General features: G+C 41.2%; 1 protein-coding gene across 8 annotated transcripts in view; it reads right to left on the bottom strand.

The window, feature by feature from the left end:
• Positions 1-3,574: 3,574 nt before the first annotated feature.
• Positions 3,575-24,680, bottom strand: part of LOC144684522 (NADPH--cytochrome P450 reductase-like) — a 99,755-nt gene continuing 78,649 nt past the window's right edge. For all 8 annotated transcript variants that reach the window (XM_078548389.1, XM_078548391.1, XM_078548390.1 and 5 more), the window contains 7 exons: positions 22,406-22,524; positions 21,141-21,322; positions 20,229-20,378; positions 19,048-19,315; positions 16,134-16,279; positions 12,987-13,072; positions 3,575-8,813 (listed from right to left, as the gene is read on the bottom strand). In XM_078548389.1, the coding sequence (XP_078404515.1) occupies positions 8,669-8,813; positions 12,987-13,072; positions 16,134-16,279; positions 19,048-19,315; positions 20,229-20,378; positions 21,141-21,322; positions 22,406-22,524 (1,096 nt within the window). In that variant the 3' untranslated portion in view covers positions 3,575-8,668. The remainder of the gene's footprint in view (positions 8,814-12,986; positions 13,073-16,133; positions 16,280-19,047; positions 19,316-20,228; positions 20,379-21,140; positions 21,323-22,405; positions 22,525-24,680) is intronic.

Raw genomic sequence — 24,680 nt, 5'->3', positions numbered from 1 at the left:
ACTGTGACATAACAATCTAATCAAAGAGATTAGCCGCTAGGTCAAAATCCTGGAACTCCCTCCCTAACAGCACTGTGGGTGTACCTACACCACATGGACTGCAGTGGTTCAAGGCAGCAGCTCACCACCACCTTCTCAAGGGCAACTAGGGATGGGTAATACATGCTGGCCCAGCCAGCGATGCCTGCATCGCATGAATAAAAAAAGAGACCCTGATGGATGATTCAGGACTTTGAATGAGTGTTTTTGACCCCTGTTGGACCCTTTTCATTTTAAAAAGCCCTTAACCCTCCAGAAACAAGAGCCTGGGAAATCACCTGCTTTGTCTTTATAATCGTACCTTTGTTGTCCAGCTTTATGATCAAATGATTATTTCTACAAACTCATGAATTTACTTAAATATAGAGCACAGAAATAAATCATTCGTCCCAGCTCGTATGTTCCAGTGTTTGTGCTCCACTTGAACTCTAACTCTACAAGTATACCATTCTCTTCCTTTCTCCCGCATGTAAACACACAAAATCTAATTTCCCCTTGAATGCATCGATGATGGTTGCCTCTGTCACTCCTGGTACCGAGTTCCACAGTCTAACTACCTTTGGTAGAGGAAGCCACTTCGTGTATACTACATTGAAAGTAGTACAAGTAAATTGCTGGCTTGGAAAGAGTGCTTGGGGCCTTGGACAGTGAGAAGGGAGGGGGTAAAAAGGAAAGGTGTTGTATTTCCTACACTTGCATAGAAAGGTGCTGTAGGAAAGGGAGTGGCTGTTAGGAGTGGACCATTGCAGAATTTTAGGATGCAGAAAGGAGGGGGAAAGATGCATTTGATGGTAGCATCACTCTCGAGGTGGTGGAAATGGCAGAAGATGAATATGGAGGTTGAAGGTGAGCACAAGGTGAACCCCATCATGGTTCTCAGTGGGAGGGGAAGGGGTGAGAGCAGAATTGCATGAATAGGATGGACATGGTTGAGGATCCTGAAAATCACAGTGGGGGGTATCCTCACCTGAGGAAAAAGGAATACATATCAGAATCAATAGACTAGAAGGTTGCAACATCTGAACAGATGCAGAGACAAAGACTGGGTTATGGAATAGACCTTACCGGAACCAGGGTGAGGAAATGTAGTAAAGGTAGCTGTGGGTCAGTTGGCTTAGTGAAAATCAGTCGATAGCCTAACCCCAGAGATGGAGACAAAAGTCAAGGAAGGGAAGAGTCAGAAATGGACCACAAGGTGAGAGAAGGGTGGAAATTGGAAGCAAAAGTTAATGAAATTTTCAAGTTCAGAACGAGAGCAGAAAATGGCACTGATACGGTCATCAAAGTACCTGAAGAAAAAGAGGTGAGGGAGGGCGTTCCGAGTAGGGCTCTAATAAAGAATGTTTTATATATCCCACAAAAAGACACAATACCTTTTATTGGAAGGAAATAAGTGGAATCAGTGGAGATGATGTTCAATGTGAGAACAAGTTCAGCTAGACAGAGAAGGGTGGTGGTGAATGAGGACTGGTTTGGCCTCCATTTCAAGAAGGATCAGTGAACACAAACCATCCCAGTGTGGGGGGGTACAGGTGGAGAGGGATTGGGTGTCCCTGGTGAGAAGGAGATAGGGTCAGGAAACTGGAAGTGACGGAGGGAATAGGAAGAGGCACGGGTGTAGATGGGAAGAGATGGGACAAGGGAAGAGAAAAGAGTTGACATAGGAAATCACTTCAGTGGGACAGGAACAGGCTGAAACAATGAGTCTACCATGGAACTCCTGTTTGTGATTTTGGGAAGGAGATAGAAGCAGCCCATTCAGGGATGGGGTTGGAGGTGGAGAGGGGATGGGATTATGACGTTGAAGGCCGTGGAGGGAAGATCTCCAGAGATGAGGTCAGTGACATTCCTGGAAACAATGGCTCGATGGTTGGTGGTGGGGTCATGGTCTACGGGGAGGTAGGATGAAGAGTCAGTGTATAAACAAAAATGTGACAAGGTGGAAGGCAGGCAAAAAAGCAGTAATGTGGCAATGTGAAACAAAAGATTGTACTAGTTATTTAAAGCAATAGGAGAACCACTACCTATACCTGTCTTTAAAAAAAAGAGCAAAGATTACAATTTGAAATTGTTGATCTCAATGCATCTAGGTGATTGTAAAGTGCCTAAGTAGAAGATTAAGCACTGTTCCCTGAGCTTCTCGAGCTTCAATGGAGCATTGTAGGAATCTGAGGCTAGAATGGGAGTCAGGCAGAGAATTAAAGTGACAGGCAATTGTAAGCTTAGAGTCACGCTTGAGGTGGAACAGAAGTATTCAGTAAAGCAAATCAACCAATTTACATTTCATCACTCAAATGTGGAGACAACTGGATTGTGAAGAGACTTGCATTTATATTGCGTCTTCCCACAGTACATCAATGCACTTTATAGCCAATTAAGTACCTTAGAAGCACTGTTTTATGTAGGGAAAAGGCAAGCTCTCATAAATAGCAATGGAGAAATGACCAAATGATGTTTTAGCGATGTTGATTAAAGAGTAAGCATTGCCAAGATCCGAGTGAACTCCCTGCTCATCTTTGAAAGAGTACTCTGGGATCTTTTACATCTGCCTGACAGTGCTAAAGGTTTAACATTTCACTTGAAAGACAGCATCTTAAACAACAGTGCTCCCTGTGTTGCACTGGAGCTTCACTCCAGATTTTCACACTTAAGTCTCTGGAATGGTAGTAACAAATACAGTGTACTGCACTGAAAGCTGTACATAATTGCTATTTCACTGGGAAGGAGTATTTGAGGCCTGTGACTGGGAAATGTGTTGTTCGGGGAATGGGCTCTATCAATTTAGGTTTTGAAATTGTTAATTGACCTAGCCTCAGCAGATTTTTTTTGGGAGAGTTCTAGATTTAAACTACTCGTGTAAGGAATTGTTTTCTGACAACAGCCTTGTTTGGCCTTGCAGAATTTTGTTCTTGAAGTAGGAGTTTCTTGCTATCCTATTGGCTAAAGGCTAGCTGAAAATCATATTTAACTGGAAGGCTGCTTTATCAGTGCCTATGTTTTCCAGCAGTGTTACAATACTTCATTTTGGATCAAGTTTTTTAGCCTGAATTCCTTCCCAAGTAGTTTTTAGTTGAATATAATGGCTGCTCGCATTGATTTAACAATTTAATCAATGCTCAGTTTGAAATAGAATCGAGAGAGAAAATTGCTGGTTAAACCCAACAAGAAACCTATATTTTCACAAAAAATATTTTCCATATTAATATAGGACTGGAGTGTATTTCTGGACAAGCACTTTAAATTATGAAAAAAAAAACAGTACTTATAAAATGATGGATGCTAGGAGTCAGCTCATCCATAATGTGCAACATCCCCATGATGTCTTTTTCTGACTTGTATGTAGTTGGATAGGTTTCAGAAACACTCTGGTAACTGCCAGTGGTTGCTCATTGACTGGCCAGAGTGCATAGTGTAGTGGACATTACAAGCTGATCCTGTCCCCACAGGACACCTTTAAGGTGCGCAATAGCAAAAGCAGCCAGTGAGGTAGAGTGTAGTGCCCAATACCTAGATGGACAAACAAGATTAAAGTCTGGATTTTTATAATTCTTTTAATGTTTTCAGAGACAAATGACATGATAGATCTACAGATGCTGAACAAAACATTGTAGGACTATTGGCAGCCAGAGAAGGGCAAGTGAAAATTAATCAAGGCACAAGCGAAAGAGAGAGCGAGCACAGTACTTGTATTGATTTTATGAAACAGATTAGAAAGTTTAAGAGATGAGGTCACCCATATAGTCCAAACAACCCAAAAATTCTCACTTGATATCACTTTGCAATGTACTTTCAATAAAAACTATTGGTGATTTATACATCAATCAGCAACTTTCTATAGAAAAGGTAATGAGTTTTAGGTCAAATAAACATCTAGAGTTCCACATTACATATGGGGCCATTGAGACAATGGTGCATTTGACAACATGTATACATATTCCCAACTGGCAGCACACTGTTAACAATCAAATTGCATCCACAACGGAACAATAATTGTATGAGATTAGAAATCAAGAGCAGCTCGGCCTGTAAACTTGTGCAGATTCCCCAGAACTTTCAGTTGGTAAATATGGCTCTTTTAATTTGCTAACAGAAGGAACCAGAATGAACAGCAATGTCACGTGCATCAGGCACTTACACCAAGTCAGTCAAAGTGGCATCTTTAAATTTCAGCTATGTATTGCACTGCACTGCAGCAAATAAATCAACTAAGCATCTAACCCTGAACTTTTCACAGGGAAAAGGGGCTAAATCAGTTAAGGGTCAGCTGCATACACAATATTTGCATATAAGCAAGGCACCCTATGAAGTGCTGTGGACACTGGCTCATCCATCTCCAGTAACCTGATTTAAAGAGAAGAACTTACAGCCTCAGTTAACTTAATAAAGTTTAATTTGTTTTTGCTGCAAATTGTAGTCTTGTTTTCTCAAGGCAATGCCAATTGCAGCTAGTAGGGCTGGCAACCCCTGTGCCAACACGCCTTTAATGTGGATCATACGAGGTCTGGAATGACTTTCCTTCAGCTTTTCTGCCACCCATAAAGAAAAGCCTGATTGTCATTCCAAACCCTCCCACCCTGCAGTCACATAGATGAAGAACTCTGCAATGCACAGACAAAAGTAGTTCTGTGAAGAGGTCAGTAAACTAGCTCTGTTTCTCCTTCTCTGAATTGTTGAATATTTCTAGCATTTTCTGTTTTGATATAAGGAGGGGAAATCATGACTGTAAAACAAGAGTGTACACACGTGGTCATTGCTGAAAACTAGAGCTTCATGGCTGTTGCATAACGTTTACATCCTGGTTCCCATTCACTTCCAAATATCTCATGTTGATTTGGGAATTAGCCACCAAGAAAGCAACAGTTCTAAGAGCAGCCCTTTCCAAACCACTGGGTCCACAAAATTAAAATGGAACAAACACATAAAAAGTACATGAACAAAAGAACGGAGCTGCCAGGGCACAAAGAGCCCAGTTTGAACATCTCTAGACTTCCCAGGCTGGCAGGCTCCAGCTACCATGGGCCAGTTGGGACAGCCCTAATATTGATAACTCATATTGATAAGGGTTTTTTTGTGTAACAGTCACAAAGCAGCACTTTCCCTTCAAAGGATGGACTCATCTTGGTCCGTTCTGTATACAGTAACTGACGTATATAATTTTGCTCTCACTAGGCCGTTTGCTGAGAGCTGGTGTTTAGTTGATTACATCCAATTATTTCAGACAACGATGAAATGTGCTCCCTTTGCAGATTCAATTTGCTCAAAATGAACATGGTCCATTTAACCACGAATGCCACAGAATTCAGCTGCCGTGTTCACACTTACATTGGTCAGAGACTGACTGCATCAAGTTTCTTCGCATTTTTGGAAAATGTGATCACTTCCTTCATTAAATTAAAACTGAAAAGTTTAGTATTTGTTGTTTTGAGGTAGGCAGAAGCCACAGACCATAAAATTATAAAAAGAAATGGCAAAAGGAAGTGCAAAGAGATAGCCATCTCAAATTTAAGGTTCATACTCATTAGTACTTCTTGCTTAGGCAACTGATGAAATCATTGGGATGCATGAAAGGATGCTGTGAACTCTGAATGTATCCAGTGGCTCGGACAGCATCAGTCACTGTGCTTGTAATTAAAATAGAAATGGTTCAGAATCAAATATATAACTGCTCAAATAGGGATTTTTACAACCAAACAAATCTGACATTCATCATCTTCACAGAAAGAAACACTTTCTCATATCATTTTAGGATTAGAGGTCATCAGAAGGTCATCACCCTGAACCAGTAACTCTGCTTCTCTCCACACACACTGCTTGATCTGCTGAGTATTTCGAGACGGTTAATGGAATTACCATGGTGCACTGGGTAAGATTCTGCTACCCGACACACTGAAAGGCCATCCGAACAGCTGACATTTATTTTTTAGTTCATTAATGCAAATCACATCATGAAATCTAACCTATAACAAATGTTACTGCAAGGCACAAATATGAACATCAATACCTTGCTGTATGATCCAAACCTACAAAGGCAATGTGCAACTTCTGAGTCACTTGTTACTTAGCAGTTTACATGCGAGGTTGTCAAGTGATTTGCCTTTTTTGAAACAGGCTAGCGGTACAGGGGATATTGAATAAAACAAAATGAGGGAAATTTAGAAGGTTAAAATAAGCTGACACCATAGTTCAAATCAATGTTCCTTCTAAGCTAAGCATTGCACAGCAATCAGGAACGTGCTACACACGGAACAACCAGGCTACACACAAGCAACAGTCCCTTTAAGATGGGTGCACATGTGAGCATGTGTCAATTTCAAAGGGACTGTAATGAAACAGCCAGCCATGCAACAGAAACTAGAGGGAACATTGGTTCAAGTGCCTGTGAGAGCAGGGTTACAGTGCCAAAGTGTAAACAATTCCACCAATCCTAAAATGATATGAGAAAGTGCTTCTTTCTGTAATGATGATGAAAGTCAGAATTTTTGGTTGTAAAAATCCTTATTTGAGCAGTTATATACTTGATTCTGAACCATTTCTATTTTAATTACAGGAACAGTGACTGATGCTCACTGTCTGAGCCACTGGATACATTCAGAGTTCACAGCATCCTTACATGCTTCCCAATGATTTCATCAGTTGCCTGAGCAAGTAGTACTAATGAGTATCAACCTCAATCAACACTATTTTTAGTTTTTGAAGGGTTCCAAATCACAGTTATTAATAAAGACTTCTTGCCTTTTGGATTTAATGAAACTTTAATAGGCATTATGCATCAAGCTAAAAGATGGAAAAGTTCACAATTCTCTTAAAAGCCAACAATTCACCTCTTTGGAGAGCTTCAGCAAACAGAGCAAGTTGTTGTGGTGCAGTGCATGAGTGCTGCAAGTTCAGAATCAGAGGAAGGGTTAGCAATGAATAGGCACTATCCAGAGCGAGAGCAAAAGGATAAAAACACAAATCGCTGTGTTTTTCTCTTGTCACAATCTCAGATATCCCAATGGCTGGCTCACAAAAAGCATTGGCAGAGACCCAATGGCAGGTCACTACCTTGTCCCTCAGCTGCAAACATGAGAGAAATAGGTGATTTAAAAATGGGCCATTTTCATGGCCTCTCTGTTTTTAAGAATTGAAAAGCAAAGTCTCTGGAAAGGCTCCAGTATAATGAAAACTATTTGTAAACTTTTAGGTTATTGCTTCTGTAGATGCAGTCAGTTGTAATGAATTACGTGCATTGCACAAGTTGCAATATAAAAGGAAATTTTAAATAAAGCCCAGAAAATTCTGAAAACACAGGTCTGTCAGCATGTGGAGAGAAAAGGGCAGGCCTCAGATGTAGAATTTCATTAAAACTATGTCTACACCCAAAACATCAAATTTCAGAGGTCGCTGTATATTTCCAACATTTTTTGTTTTCAATGTATTTTCTTTTAATCCAAGGATGCAGTCTTGGGACTAACATATTCTCTGAAAACAAAGCCAGAGGTCTGTTTCAGTGCCAGACTGCTGAGCAGAAACCTGCATTACTAAAATGCTGCAGCATCACAAATGGCTCCTTTATTCACCCTGCCACATTTTAACCTGGCAGTACGGGCTAACATTTATAGATTCATAACGGCCAATCTGGTCCCAACAGGTGACTGGATTTACATTCCCTGATACAGGGGCTCTAGTTTAAATTTTGGATCATATATTGCCTTTGTTGCAGACTTTGTCACTGTTTGATTTACAAACTCCTGTATTATAAAGACTCAGGCCAGTTTTAAGTCCTTAAAACAACTTTCCAAAGCCTTAAAACAACTTTCCAAAGCCTTAATCAAACCACGGAGAAGGCTCAATAGGGAACAGTTCATTTGAGGCAATATTTTCACATTCCTATCTCAAAGCCAGGAGCTAGATTAAAGTTTCTGGGTCTAAGTACAGCGTAACTTAACATCTTACAGTTATAGTAATTTTGCTTTTTTAGAAAAAGTTAAATAAAAGTTTTGCAGTCTGCCTAAGAAAATCAGCATGCATCCTGAACTCAAAGGACAGAGAAAATTCAGGGTTTAGTGCATTTCGATACCTTCACTCACAAATTTACCACCACGCTTTCCTCAAATGATTAAACATTGTGAATCAGAAGATATAAAGAAGGTAATTATAAGTCACATATATAAAAAAATTGATATCATGAATTCATTCCGTAAAACCTGGTGTTGTTTTCAAAGTTACAACCCAATGTCTTCTTCCTGCAATATTATGTTTTATTAAAAAAATGAGACAAATAATGAGAAAGGTCCCATTCAGTACACTTGGAAGTTTTACTATGGTGTGCTGCAGCTGACCTTTTAAACAAATATTATTGTAAAGGATTCTTCTGGATTGGGGATTTGGAATTCTGAGTAACTTTTAAAGGACAGCAATGGAAAGTCTCTAATAAAATATCAATTCTTATGGAGTACAGTATTTAGTAAAGCACAAAGTTATTTCCCATAAACAGTGTCTAGGACATTTTAGAACCTTTTTTTCTATATAAAAATCATTGCCTCATTGCTTAACTTTAACAGATCTCTTGCACTGACTGGTGGAGGTCATCAGAACTGACAATTCGTTCACCCTTCAATTCTGGACGCTTACTGCTCCCGTTCCCATTTTAACTCCAGACGTCAGAAGAATAACGGCCTTTTGTCATCAGTTTCTTGACATAATCAACAGCCTGCGTGTGTGTCATTTCTCCGAGTTCAGCAACAATTTCGTAAAATGTGTTCTGGACGTCTCTTGCCATATTCTTTGCATCACTGAAAGAAAGATACAAAGATTTGCATTTATATAGATCCTTTCATTGCCTCAGGAGTTCCCCAAAGCGCTTTAGACCAATTAAGTGCTTTTTTTTGGAAGTATAGTTACTGTTGTGATATAGGTTCCAGAATCATCACTGTGATAATGACCAGATAATTCGTTTTAGTGACGTTGGTCAAGAATAACTATTGACCAGGACGTCAGAGACGTCCTTAACAGCTCGGACTTAGCTCACTGTTATTTTAATGCAATCAACACTAATAGTTATTATAGAGTCAAAGAACCATTTTGCCACAGGAGAACATTCAGCCCATCGATCCATGCCAATTCCCTATACAGCAATCTGAATCAGTCCCATTCTCCTGCCCTATTCCCATGGCCCTGCAAGTTTAAAATTTTGTTTGAAATTACTGATGGTCTCTACTTCCACCACCCTCGTCCGCAGCGCTTATTACCACTCACTGTGTAAATTGGACAGCAACTTCTAGCAACTGCGCATGTGCAGATAAACACAAAATCAGGAAGTTGTCCAATTTGTCCTGCTCCTCCACAAATTTTGGTAAATTGGCATCTCGCTAATAGACTTGGCACTGAAATATATGCAAGGGCATGAATCTGCAATACTTACCCACTAAACACAACAGAAAAAGTTAAGAATTGTCCATTCAAGTGTTTAAGTTAAATTTAAACAGTGTGATAAAGTCCTCATTACTACCAACCTCTGATACTGAAAATTTACTTCTGCAATTGTGGACTCCCATTTGTTGTCATTGTTGAAGATGAAAAAAATGAAAAGCATAATTGTTTTTACTTTTAACTTTGTCTCTTATTTCTCTCTCTCAATCTCATCTTTTATTCCTTATTTTGCTTTCTGTACATACTTTTATATTGAATTAAATATTTGAATGTACACGTCCTGATGTAGACTCTGACAGCGAGATTTTAACTCATTTAAAACTCATCCAGTTAGAGATAAAATGGGTCTCTTCATGTCACATTAAGTATTCTTCAATCTGATTGGTTGAAGAGACACACAGTTGCTGTCCTGTTCACACAGGTTCCAGATTCCTTGTTAAGGGCTCACGCTGTTTCAGACATGTGATAGCTATAAGTTGCCACTCAAAAGCCCGTGAAAAACCTGTGGGCAACTTTAAATGTATTGAATGGCAAGTGCCACTCATTCACCACCAACTCAAAAATTCAGGTCAATACATAAAATTTGTACAGATGATTCGACTTCTTTTGTTCTATGCTACTGTTTGATTGACAAACTCTTGTATTATAAAGGCTCAAGCCAGTTTTAAATCCTTAAAATAACTTTCCAAAGCCTTAATCAAGCTACAGAGGAGCCTCAAAAGGGAACAGTTCATTAGAGGAAACAATTTCACATTCCTGTCTGAAATTGGGAAACAGGGAAACTCGGGCAGTGTTGTTTTGGGTCACAAGGACTGCTAGGACCAGAATCTGATTCCTACTTCTAAAAACCTTTATATTGTGACTAAGCCTGTCCTCTTGTGCACACCACTGTCATGCAGCCAGAGTTTCTTTCCACCAGCCAAACTTGGATAAAGGTTTCAAGGTAAATGTTACTTCCAGTTACCCACACGATGGAAAGGCAATTTTCCCAAGTTGGTGAATTCCTAATCTCAGATGGGCTGTTAAGAGATGACAACCAGAGTCATCAAAGAAGGTGTGCATGAAAACAGGGACAGGAGAGGGAGAGGAGCCATTAAAGGGATGTGCCGAGAACCCAAAATGTGGGTTTGAGTTATTCAGAGCTTGGTCTTAACCAGCACGGCAAGTGGGGAGTTGCAACTGACTTCAGCAGAATGGGTTGAGGGTAAAGAGATGAGGCAGTGTTCCTCTTGCTGATTATTATTTTGTGACTCCTTGTGGATATCTGCTGAAGACTGAATACAGGCTTCAATGTGATGCTCTCCAGCAGCTGAAAAGCCCACTGACATTTACTGTCTGGGTCCACCAATGATGAAAGGAAAATACTGTGGATGATAGAAATACAAAATAAAAACAGGAAATGCTGGAAAAACTCAGCAGGTCTGACAGTGTCTGTGGAGAGAGAAAGAGTGTTAACATTTCGAAACAAAAACAAAAATACCTGGAAAAACTCAGCAGGTCTGGCAGCATCTGCGGAGAGGAACACAGTTAACGTTTCGAGTCCGTATGACTCTTCAACAGAACTAAGTAAAAATAGAAGAGTCATACGGACTCGAAATGTTAACTGTGTTCCTCTCCGCAGATGCTGCCAGACCTGCTGAGATTTTCCAGGTATTTTTGTTTTTGTTTTGGATTTCCAGCATCCGCAGTTTTTTGCTTTTATGTTAACATTTCGAATCTGTATGACCCTTCTTCAGAGCTAAAGAGGGGTAGAAATGTGATGAAATTTATACTGTTTAAGAGGGGGTGGAGCAGGTGAAGTTGGATAGAAGGCTAGCGATAGGTGGGGGCTAAGGAGAGATTGACAAAGATATCATGGACACAGGACAAAGGGAGTGTTAACGGTAGTGCTAAGGGCTAAAGAAGGTGCTGATCGTAGCATAAAAGGTAAGAAAGCAGAATGTGTGAACAGCAGGACAAGGATCAGCATTCTGTGAAAGAATAACATGGAACAAGTAACAGATGGCCCTTGTGGGAGAAGGGAGTGATAGTTGGGGGAAAAGGATGGAAAAAAGGGATATAAAAAGCGGACAAAACAAGGAATAAATGAATAAAAATGAAAATACGTGGATGGAAAATAAAAATACATTTTTAAAAAAGGGATTAAAAAAAGGGGTGAAAACTGGAGGAACAGCACCTCATCTTCTGATTAGACACTTTACAGCCTTCCGGACTTAACATTGAGATCAACGACTTCAGACCATGAACTCTCTCCCCTATCTTCACCCCTTTTTTAATCCCCCTTTTTAAAACTTATTTTTATCCACTTATTTTCATTTTTATTCATTGAATTATCCCCTTTGTTAATCCCATTTTTATCCCTTTTTCCATACTTTTTCCACAACCACCGCCCCTTCCCCCCCAACCCCACCCCCAAAAGGGCCAACAGTTACTTGTTCCATGTTGTTCTTTCACAGAGTACTGACCCTGGTTCTGCTATTCACACATTCTGCTTTCTTACCTTTTATGACACTATCAGCACCTTCTTTAGCCCTTATCACTACCATTGACACTCCCTTTGTCTTGTGTCCATGATATCTTTGTCAATCTCCTTAGCCCCCACCTACCACTGGCCTTCTATCCAGCTTCACCCCCCCTTAAACAGTATAAATTTCATCACATTTCTACTTCTCTTTAGCTCTGAAGAAGGGTCATACAGGCTCTAAACGTTAACTCTGTTTCTCTCCCCACATGTTGTCAGATTCCAGCATTTTCTGTTTTTATCCCACCAACGATGAATAGTGTTTCAGTGAGGAACCAGAGCAGGCCCGAGAGCTGTGCTCAGTAACATCAGCAGAGTGGGTTGGTGGGTGGGGTGGGGGTGTTATTAAATGTTAGTAAGTATCTGGTAGAGTATTACAATTTTGTGCCAATTTTAGGCTGATTTTCCCTTTTAAGGGGAGCTGCACATTTATCCAGGTTATAGGTTTGAAATTAAAGCAACAGTAAAACATATCATAGGGCGAAGAACATGACAAGAATGGACAAATATGAAAAGGTCTTTTAGGGGCTTCAGCAGGAGTCCACTTGCATACTGTCTGAGAGAATCACCTAGTTACCAATGATCATTGCAATGCTAAACTTCCAAACTAGAGGACAGATTTCCAACTCTATCCGAATCTAGATATCATAACTTGAATCAAAGTAAATGTTTCTTGGGGATAGGTGCACCTTTAAATACCAAGATCAATACTCAAGAAACCCAAGTGGGAACAAAACTAAAATACAAGCCCTGGAAATTTGAGTCAAATAAAAGAGTTGCGGGTGGGAGATGGAAATGTACAGGTGTTCCGCTGGTCAGACCTGAAATCAGTGTCCTGTTTTTAACTCCCAGTTGCTGAATGACCTTTGTATTTCTAGCTTTTCCTGGGCTTTGCTTCAAGAGTGGTCAGATGTTCTGGGAGTTATTATTATTTCTCCAATTGAAAACAATAAATGAGTGATGCAGTTCTGTAACACAAGTGAAGAATTGTGTTTCCTCTATGCTCTTCACTTACCCACAGATGTAGATATGTGCACCTGCCTTCTGGATCAGATTCCACACATGCTCTTTATTTTCCTTTAGCAAATGCTGGACGTACACCTGAGGGTTGATATGGGAGAAAGAAAAGCACAAAAATTAATCACCAGAAATGACAAAACAATAGGTGCAGAAGGCCACTGGCCTGTTTCGCCATAGAAACCTAATGACCTTCTTATAACAGTACCTACACGTAGAATGATTCAACTTTTTTTCTTCTACTTTCTTACCTGCAAGGCCTTTCCAAAACAACTGCCATCTAAGAAGCAAAACATCCCAAGTCACTTAACAGGAGCATTATTTAAAAAAAAATAAGCAGACACCGAACCAAAATAGGAGATATTAGGATTGGTGATAAAAACAAGGTCAAGGTTTTAAAGAGGGCCTTAAAAAGGATGAGGTGTGGAGAGGTTTACAGCTATTAGTAATACTAAGTGAAGAAGTGCTTCCTAACATCATCCTGAACTAGCTTTTTAAAAAAAAATTAACTTCTGTTTAAAACTCCCACCCACATCTTACAGCCATGGCCCAACAAGGGATGATGCTCAGAATTAACTTTTTCTGTTTAACTCACTATCTTATACACCTCTATAAGGGTCCCTCTCATTTTCCCTTAAAGAATCAACGGTTTTCTAATCTCTGCGCCATACCTCGGTCCTCTCACACTAGGGGTTTTCCTCAAAGTCTTTCTCTGCACCACTTACAGAAAGTAAAATTTTCCCTTTGTCCTTCAGTTACCAGAACTGAACTCCCAAGTGCTCAAGATGTGTCCTGACCAGGGCACTATATTGCTTCAGCATGATGATCTCAAGACGTGCTCTATTGCTTTGGCAGTACAACTCTGCACTTTTTAAAAAAAATATTGCAGTGACAGGGAAAACACTGTGCAGAATTTTACAGGCCCTGCCAGTGGGTGGCCTTTCTAGCATGCCTGAGATTTTACATGGGAGGCGGAAGAGGTTGAGAGCAGTCTACCCAGCCGTACCCAATTAAGGCCCTTAAATGGTCAATTAATGGCCACAAGGGCCCCCTTCCCACCTGATTGCAATTTTGAGACTGGGGAAGGCGGTCAGGGATGGGAATGGGAAACCCCGCAGGTTAGCCTGCTCAAGTTGGAGAGGGGGGGCATCCCTCACACACCCCTCCCCACCCACCACTTAGAATCTGGGGGGACCGCCTGTGTCCCCAGCAGCGGCAACTGCTCCCATGGCATTACTGGGACTACATAGCTAGATTGGCTGGCAGCTCTGACGCAGGACTTCCTCCTGAGTGAAGGTCCAGTCTCCAAACAATTAATGCTCCACGGAGCGTTAAATGGCTGAAAGCTGCCAACATCGGTTTGGATGCATTCCTTGCTGCGTTTTTCAGTGGCGGAGTGGAAAACAACGCTGTCTGAAAAATCTTGTCCATTGAGGTTCACTCCCAGATCTCAACGCTTCCCTTGAGCTAGATCAACACTTTGCACCAAGTATGTCTCCCACTTCGTTCTTCCTACAATCAAATTGATTTGTATTGAATGTTAACTGTCACAGTCCTTCTCAGTTGTAAACTGTATTTAGTTTCTTTTGGAGTTCCTTGGCTCTTTCATTAGACTCTTCACCCACCCCTTCTGAATGTAGTGTCAGATACAGATTGGTAACAGGAGTTACACTTGCACAAATGCCCAAGGCTCTACTCAATACCTCCAGGGATTTAGTAGTGAGGCTTAATTGTTTCTAATAGGAGCTACATTCAGAATCCCAATTTGTCAAATCAGAGATGGGATCAGCCAAACATCATTCCTTAGTATCCACTCATTTCTTGCTCTCAGATCACTTTGTTATCCATTGCCTTGTTTTCATTTCAGATACCCACTGCCTCGAGCTTTTCACTTGGAGCTTACTGAAGCCTAGATAACTACATCATTGGGTATAACAACATAATTTCTTGGAGATGGATAAGGAATTGATTGAAAGGGAGACATCAGTGGGTACTATTTAAGAGGATGCTGGTTCAATCTTTAAATACAACCAATTTGTGCTGGGCCCACATTAAACACAGTTAAGCTCTAGCACCAATCCCTGAGAGAGAATTAGTAGAACCTCAGATTTAACTCTGATCATCATTGTCCAAATGTTAGTTAAGTATTTCTGTTAAAGCTGAAGGACTTCATCAGGATTTTTAAATATGTCTCTGATTCAAATCCTTAAAACAGTCTGTTTTCAAACTTGACATTGTGTGGAACTCATTGAATTATAATTTTTATATTAGTGTTTTTCTTGGTGCAGGAGATCACGCAAGATGGTCATGGAAGATGATCATGACATGATCATGGTCATGTCAGGCAATGACCATATGCAACAAGAGGGAATCCAACCGTTGACCCCTGATGTTCAATGGCATTACCATCACTGAATCCCCCACTATCAACATCCTGGGGGGCGGGGGCAGTTACCATTGACCAGAAACTGAAATGGACTAGCCATATAAATACTGTGGCTAAAAGAGCAGGTCAGAGGCTAGGAATCCTATGATTAGTAACTCACTTCTTGACACGTCAAAGCCTGTCTACAATCTACAAGACACAAGTCAGGAGTGTGATGGAATACTCCCCATTTGCCTGGATGAGTGCAGCTCCCACAACACTCAAGCTTGACACTGTCCAGGAAAAATCAGCCTGCTTGATTGGCAAACATTCATTCCCTCCACCACTGACGCACAGTAGCAGCAGTGTGTACCATCTACAAGATGCACTGCAGGAATTCACCAAGGCTCCTTCGACAGCACCTTCCAAACCCATCACCCATCTAGAAGCACAAGGGCAGCAGATAGATGGGAACACCACCACCTGGAGGTTCCCTTCCAAGTCAGTCACCATCCTGACTTGAAAATATATTGCCGTTCCTTCACTGTTGCTGGGTCAGAATCCTGGAACTCCCTTCCTAACAGTGCAGCGGGTGTACCTACACCACATGGACTGCAGCGATTCAAGGAGGCAACTCACCGCCACCTTCTCAAGGGCAACTAGGGATGGGCAATAAATGCCGACCCAGCCAGCGAAGCCCACATCCCATGAATGAATAATTTTTAAAAAGTGTCGGTTGTATCTCATGACCCCAGCTCACCTAGCCTCACACTGACTCACCTTTTTGTCCTGGTCTCTGGAGAACGCTACATTAAGCTGAGTAAGGACACCATCTTTCTGAAATTGCTCCAGCTCTTCCTGATACAGATAGTCCTCATTCTGATGACGGCAACCGCAGTACAGCACAGTCTCTCCAACCTCCTTCCCTGTAAGACAAAGTGCAATGGTCTCTTCTTCCCTGAAGACATTCAGTCTAAATGTACAACTTGTAAGTCAAAGGTCAGTTTAGGAGACGGCTGAAAGAAAACACAATTTAGGGGAGGTAAAGCTGTAGAAGAGGAGGATTTCTCATCAAACCATATTCTAAGGTTACAAGGGCCAGTAAGTCACAACTACAAACACAGGTGAAGGGACAAGACTCACAATACACAATAGCACAGGAGGCTGTAGAACAAGATAAATAAGAAAAGCAAATAATATTATTTAGGTCATATCAAACTTACCTTTGAAAACCTGCTGATTATAAGAGAAAAGACTGTGGAAGTCAAGGAATTTCACTACTTTGAGATAGATTGGGTGTGGGCAAAGAGTATTGTGGTCAGGAAATTAGATTGAAAAGAGGAATATCAAAAGGGGCAAGGATACAGCAGGAACACACAATTTGACTAGGTGGCTAATGGCTAACGGCACAGACCTCATAGGCAGAATGACCCTTTTCTGTAGTGTAATCTCCTGGAGATATTCATCCCATCAGTGTTTGCAGGGTTGAGCCCACAGGGAAATATAACAGGTCCAGTGCCTGTGTTGTGGCATCCTCTTGCTTTAGAAGACAGTGATTAGTCTTGATTCTAAGACAGTGAACAGGTCTTCTACAATTACTAGGTTGACACTAAACAAGGGTCACTTAATTCATAGGGCTAATTCCTGAGAAATATTTTTAGTTTTCCTGGCAATCATAAAATCCTGAACCCAAGTCCAAGCCAGAATGCTAGGCTTCTTTGGTTGGTGTGAATCTCCAAAAATAATAGAGTTTGCATTGTGCAGTGGTGGCGGGAGGCGGGGGACACACACCAAATGTTTGCAGCTTCAACTATTCAAAACGACATTCGCCTTTGTGGACTTTGTAAAGCCTACTCTTTTGTTGTGAGACAATACCGGCTTAAGCAGATGAAACAGTACTGATTTTCCAGGATCTCGGGAAACTTAAAGCACACCTCTTGGGTTCTGGTCTAGGCTCAGCTGCATTGTGATTGGTGGATTTAGACCAATGAGCCTGGCCTTCAGGCTCAGGATGTTAAAGCAAACCTGAAACTTCGAGTGCTCAAACATTGAAGGTCAATGAACACAGTGAAGGAAGGAACAGCAAAATGAACATTTATTGCCCATGCCTAAATGTCCTTGAGGTGGTGGTGAGCTGCCTTCTGGAACTGCGGCAGATCGGAAGTATTAGGTACACCTGCAATGCTGTTAGGGGCTTCCAAGATTGGACACAGCCCATCGACAATGAAGGAATGGCAATATAGTTCCAAGTGAGGAAGGCGTGCGACTTGGAGGGGAACTTGCAGTTGGTGGTATTCCCATATGTTTGCCATTCTTGTCTTTCTAGGTGGTAGAGGTTGCAGGTTTGGAAGGTGCTATCAAAGAAGCTATGGCAAGCTTCTGCAGTGTATCATGTAGATGGTACACGCTGTTGCCACTATACACTGATAATGGTGGAAGCAACTGTTCAGAGCCTGGGTGGGGCAGGGGTGCAGTTGGATGGGGTGCCAATTAAGTGGGGTGCTTTATCCTGGACAGTGTCGAGCTTCAACTACTATTGGAGCTGCATTCATCCAGGCAAGTGGGGAGTATTCCATCACACTCCTGACTTGTGCCCTGAGAATGGTGGAAAGGCTTTTGGAGAGTCAGGAAGTGAGTTACTCTCCACAGAAATCCCAGCCTCTGACCTGCTTTTGTAGCCACAGTATTTATGTAGCTGGTCCAGTTAAGTTGCTGATCAATGGTGAAGCCAATGTTGGAGGGGGGTGGGGGGGAAGTCTTCAGCGATGCCACTGAATGTCAAGGGAGATGGTTAAGCTTTCTTGTCCAATATGGTCATTGCATGACACTTGTGTGGTACGCAATGTTATTTGCTGCTAAACAGCCCAAGTCTGAACCTTATTCAAGATTTTCCTTGAATGCAGAAATTCTGAACATCTCCATTCTAACCATATGTTGGAGGCAAGGTCAGCTGAAGATGGTTAGGCCTTATGCACCTCCATGAGGAACTCCTACAGTAATGTCCTGGGGCTGAGGTGATTGGCCTTCAATAACCACAACCATCATGCCTTGTGCTGCATATGACTTCAGCCAGTAGAGAGTTGTCAGGTGGTTTGCTATGGCTTCAATTTTGCTATGGCTTCTTGATATCACACTTGGTCAATAGAATTCTGCCCTTTTGTCCATGCTCAAAACAAGGATGGCCACTTTGACAATGCAGCGCTCCCTCAGTCTTGCAGTACTGTCTCAGTCTAGATCATCTGCTCCAATTTTGGAGTGGGGTGGGGGCTTGTATACAAAACCTTTGATTGAGGAACAAAAGCTACCAAACTCAGCCAAGCTGTCACACACAAAAAATGTTTTTCCAAAAAATTCCTAGAAATTAATATATTCAAAAGTGTGAGCGTTATAAATGCCTGGGGCCAAAGCATGGCAATGAAAATCATCTAACCAGACTCACCAACAGGGAAATGTGCTCCACAGGCAAATTTTGCAGGATGCTGGTTGTACATTAATTGTGATGGAAACAGGTCTCAATATCGAGGTGGGACAGCATTAGAGAAAGAGGGAAAGAAAGGAAAACAACATTCCAAGACAGCTAAAAGGGAGAAGGAAGAAGTCCCGATCAATACACATTGATACTAGACCGAATCACTCAAAAGGAAAAGGTTCAGGCTGCTGTAAAAGTTAGGAGGGTATTGTTTTGCTCCTGTACCTTGCTGCTTCAGCCAGGCCCGTTCCTGAATAAACCCAACGAAGGGAGCGATGCCAGTGCCAGGTCCAATCATGAGAATGGGCGTACTGGGTTTGTAGGGCAGCCGGAACTGAGACTTCCGCACGTAGACTGGGACAGTGGATTTGTGATCATTATCAGTTGGCACTTTGTTGCGTAGCCAGGTTGTTGCTACACCTCTGTTGATGCGGCCTGCTTTGGATGTGTACTCCACCACAACCGCACAGATATGAACTGAGTCAGAGTGAATCTAAAGAAACAGATTGCAAGGCTATTATCAAATCAGACAATACTAACTTACCGCTAGGTAAATTAAATTTTCTCTAGTGCTGTGCGAGATATCATTGTTAAATATGAAAATACAAATTGTTAAAGAAGCATTGATGCCCCAAGTTGTTTGTTAGTTTCTAAATAACATGCAGCCAGATCCTTGTAATGGTGTCAGGATACAAGACTGTAGTTAAACTTCACCTCAATCAGCATGTACAGCAAGAGTTTGGCTTGAGTGCTATGTAAGAGCAAATTGCTAGCGTTCATATGACCTAGATATGGGTATAGATTCTGGCTCCCTGTCCAATTCAAAATGACATGGTTAGGATTGGAAGCCTGAAGAACTCCAGGGGAGATGCACAGGATTTTCCTTCCACAATTCCTCACGTGACTTTCTTGGGACAAGACAGGTGCCCTGACCCTTTAGACAGTGAAGTCCAAATACTGATATTGTTTTGTGATCAGCAAGCACTCTTTCTTTCCCTGCCCTCACAGAGCCAGGCACAGCAAAATTGCTTTGTCTTCCAATTTGCTTAAGTTTTGTTGCATAAAAGTAGTACAGCTGATACCAACACCAGCACTGACTGGGGACTCTCAAACTGGTGCCTTTTGTTGGACGACTGGTGACATCAGATTGACATGCAAAGTCCCAGTCCCCATTAAAACAGGGTCAGGTTTCAATCAATGCCACAGGTGACCAGACGATGCTATAGGAATTCATCAAAAAGTCAAGAACATCCACTGAATAAATGTGTCAGTTTTTTGATCTGAAATTTTAAAACTGTCAGTGTTTGTTTACACTATGATCAATAGCTTACTGCAAGTGGTTTATACAGCCATTACATTTCTACAGAAACAGCAGTCATTAGTCAGTGCTTCTGAGCAAGTCTCACCTTTGAAGATGAAGCAATAGAGTAATAGCGAGCCTGTAACCGTGGCAACAACTCACACAGATGATCGATGGGTGGGCGGAGAGACTGCAGGTCTTGCAAGATGGCCAGAATGTTTCTCCTGTCTTCCACCACCCACTTTACGTATTGCAACTGAAACACAGTATGCAGACATCCTTACTACAAAGATTCAAGAGATTACCTTATTTCCCAATCTGAAGCTGTCCTTTTAAGCATTTACGAGCATTTGTCTCTCCTGACTCTGGGGCAGGAGAATATACAAGCACATTACAATATTCAACAAATAATTTGAAGGAGCCAGTACAAAATTGATGGCCTCCTTCTGTGCTATACCTTACTGTGAGCACATAAGCAATAAAATTCCCTGCCTTCTATTGAACCCACAAATATTAATCACATAGTAACCATGGTGTTCTTTACCAAAATTAAACCTGATCTATATGTGAGACAGCAAGCTGCCCAAGAACAAAGACGGCATTCTGATAATGCATATAGCACCTTTTGCACCTCAAAACATCTCAAGTTGCTTGACTGGAGTGGTATCAGACACATTATGACAGGTTACCAAAAGCATGGTCAAAGAGGTAGGCTTAAAGGAATATCTTAAAAGGAGAAGAGCAAGGTGGTGAGACAGAGGTTTAGGGAGACAAATTCAGGATTTGGGGCTGAGACTGCTGAAGCCAAATTTTGTTTTTAAATGCTGTAGTTAGGGACGAACAAAATGGGAGACACCGAGAGTGTGCATGAACATGAGGGAGGGGGCGTGGGAGAGAGAGGGCGAGGGAGAGAGAGCAAGAGCAAGAGAACACAAATGAGTCACCTAAGTGGATGTTCAATTAATGTCTGAATAAGATTCACTTTACTAGACTCTCAATAAACACCGGTGCATTTTACCTTTCCTTCAGGGGAGGATGAAGCCATTTTCCGGAGAAATTCTTGCTCTTTGGGGTCCGATGCGTACTGTGCCAGTTCATAGAGAACATTAGTGCGCGGAGGATTGGTGATATCTAGATAATGTGACAAAGCTGTTCGGTATGTGGTTGGGCAGGGGAACGGGTGTTTCTTATTGGACTCCTCTAGAAACATACAAACACAAAAGGATAAATTAACACACTGGAGAGCGCACTTGTTCAACACTTCCATTATCACAGAAATGAATAAAGATGTGCATTTGATGCACTTGAAGGATAACTGATCTCAAACAAAGCGAAATGAGTCCCACTTGTGGATAAGTTATTACATTTCTCCAAATGGAGGATAAGTTCTGTGTATCCTTTTATTTTATCAAAGCTCATTAACCTACCCTAATCAGCATTAGCCCAGATTCATGACAGGTCACTTGCCTTGTGAGCTCTGGCAGTTTACTTCAAATGGATTATATCTAATCTCAATTAAGAACATGCCTTTTATCATGTAATAAAAAAAATAAAAATAAAAAAGGTTGGAAGCTTGATCCATAAGTATAAACACTGTTGAAGAGAAATTAAGTACGGCAATGGAGTAAACTCCAGGGATAATAATTTTGAATTATTCTTTCTATATCTCATGGTTCCACCAGTGGTATGATTATTAAATTGTCATTTCATTAATAGGCCTCTAGTGAACTCCACAACTTGCACAGAACTGGGAGATTGTTAGTTGTATCAACAGAAGTTAAATATATGCAGGTGGAGGGCATTGACTGGATGGTTACTTGAGCACAAATAGAGACACTAGTACAGAGCAGAGTGGAGGTGTCAGCTGTGGCTCAGTTCATAGCACCCTCGCCTTTGAATCAGACGGTTGTGGGTTCATGTCCCACTCCCGGAAACCAAGAACTGTGAATGTACTCAAAAGAGTTACAATCTGTGACTGTTGATAACTCAAAAGAGTTACAGAGCAGAGTGGAGTCAGGAGATATATACCCGTAATGTTTCAGTCTGAATAAATCTATCCCAAGTAAAGACTGGCTAACAGGAGTATACTAATTTTAACCATGTCATCAGACCTTGGTAGTTACCAGCCCCTTCCCCATACCACAAATGCCAGATGTTTCCCTTTGAATGTGAGCTAAGTGTTTAATATTTTACTTTTGATCCAGTTAACATTAGACATTCCTTCCTCTGTTTTTTCCTCTTTACTCCACTTTTTTTGAATGAGGAAACTTGTTTGTCACTCACCATCAAGATTTTTTAAGGAAAATATTATATCTAAGTCTGAGTTTAGTATTTTGCCAATCTCATTGACAATTGTTGAATCATTGACGGGGAACACAGCCACATGATCTCCACTGTCATACCTGCAAAGAGAAACGAAGCACCAATGTAATTAAAACATAGCTGTTCCTCTGCACTATCTCCTTAGCTGGCCTCAAAAGTCATATATCCCATACTCTCATTCCATTCCCATAATTGGTTCTTTTGCCAAGAGGCTATATCAACGCCACATTAATCTCATGGCACTGTCTCCATTAGGCAAACTGCCCCTTATATATGGTGAATCAAGCCTGTTCTGTACACCTTTCTTCCCCTCAGTTTGAGTTCTCAGTTACATTGAACAGTTTTAACTTTTTAAAGAGCTTAAACTTTGAAAACTTCTCTATAATGCATACTTTTCTCCAGTGTTAATATTCCCAATTTCCTTAATTTCTCCCCAAAGTTCAAGTACCAAATCCCTTTTATCACTTTAATAATTTTCGCTGTGACCCTCCCACTCCAAAACCAGGTTGCCTCTTGTGTGGTAGAATGACTGAACTGTCCCAGATGGGGCTGGACCCATCCAGAGGCCACTTACTTCTGGGACACGTCATATCCTGTTATATACACCAAGATTTAGTTTGCCTGCTTTTATAGGATCAACCCTTGAGACATGAGCACATATTCCAGTCTGACATCCTAATGCAATACTGAGGGAGTGCAGCATCTATCTGGAGTACCATCTTTTGGGTGAGGAATTAAATTGCCCCATCTTCCCCCTCAGATGCATGAAAAGATTGAGAAGGACAATGAGGAGCTGAAAAGTTTTCCCCAGTGTCCTGGCCTACAGTTATTCCTCAAACAGTAAATAAAACAGATAATCTGATAATTTATGTCATTGCTGTTTGTGGGACGTTGCCATGAATAAAAATTGGCTGTTGTGTTACCAACACTACAATACTTAAAGTATTGAATTCAATTTGGGATATGCCCAGGTCATGAAAGGCTCTTATTAAGCAAGTGTTCTTTTTAATGCTGTAATACACTGCACTGAGCTGTTTAACAATACCCCCAAATTGCATCCCTTCATTGTGCCCTGCAGAGTATGGCTGCTCACCTATATGCATAAACTTAGAATTTGAGCTTAGTCAGTAAAATGTGCATCCAGGAACAATTTTGCACACCAGAGTTGGGTGAATTTGGAACCCTTTGCACCTATGGATTTCTAGGGCCTAGTTAACTGACGTATTTAAGAGAGAGCTAGTTACTAAGGGCATTAATCTGGGAAAAGGTTACTGGGATTATAGATAGAAGGTGGTCAAAGGTGGCATTTTAGCAGATTACTGGATGGCAATCCTGGTTGATCTCTACCCAACGGATGCCAAGGTTCCTAACACCACCCAGCTGTGCTGCTGTCTTTTTATCAGAACATCTAACTGTCCCTTAAACCAGTTCAGTTCCATGGTATCAACTCCCTCCTGGGAAGCAGGTCCAGCTATTAATCATTCTGTGAATAAAGAATTTGTTCCTGACATCTTGTCCTAATTATCCTTCACAATCTGCCCTCTTGTCCTGCTCCTGTGGTGTATGGATTCAGGTTTACTTTCTACACCTTAAAAAAAAAATTAACTATCACTGCGGTCCACCAGCATTTACTGAATCCAAAGGAAAATACATACTCAAAGTATCTCTCGACTCGTTTTGCAATTCCTAAAATGCCTTCATCATTCCTAGTTTGCTGTCATATGGAAGCTTGGCAAATTGCACTGAGTTTCTAGATCCAAAACACTGACAAAAATCAGAAACAACAGTGGTCACAATAGTCATCCATTCAGTACTCTTCTGCTATTCATTAATTGACATAACTCCTAGTAAACAGCTGCCGTTTTCTATCCCACTGCCATTTTGACACCGTACACCACAGTTCCAGTTTAACTGATAACCTTTAGTATGAAATGCCTTTTTAGGAAGTGCAGACATGCCACATCGTAGGGCTTTCCAGAGTCCCCTTGGGTTGTCACTTCCTCAAAAAAAGGGTGAGGTAGTGATTCAAGTACAAACTCCCCCTCCTTAATTCACTTTGACTGCTATTTATATAACTCTCAATATACGGATAATTCTCAAGTTTACACTTGATAACTCCATAATTTTTTTACACAGAACAGCCCAACAAAATTTCCAGCTCATTTACATCAAAGTCATAATTCAGTTGAGGTTATTTTAGCTTGGTGACATGTTACTCATGACTTTCCTTGTAATA

Source organism: Cetorhinus maximus, chromosome 9 (genome assembly GCF_964194155.1).
Source record: "Cetorhinus maximus chromosome 9, sCetMax3.hap1.1, whole genome shotgun sequence".
NCBI lineage: Eukaryota > Metazoa > Chordata > Chondrichthyes > Lamniformes > Cetorhinidae > Cetorhinus > Cetorhinus maximus.
Note: the sequence above shows the minus strand (reverse complement) of the source record. Positions and strands in the feature narration are given on the sequence as shown.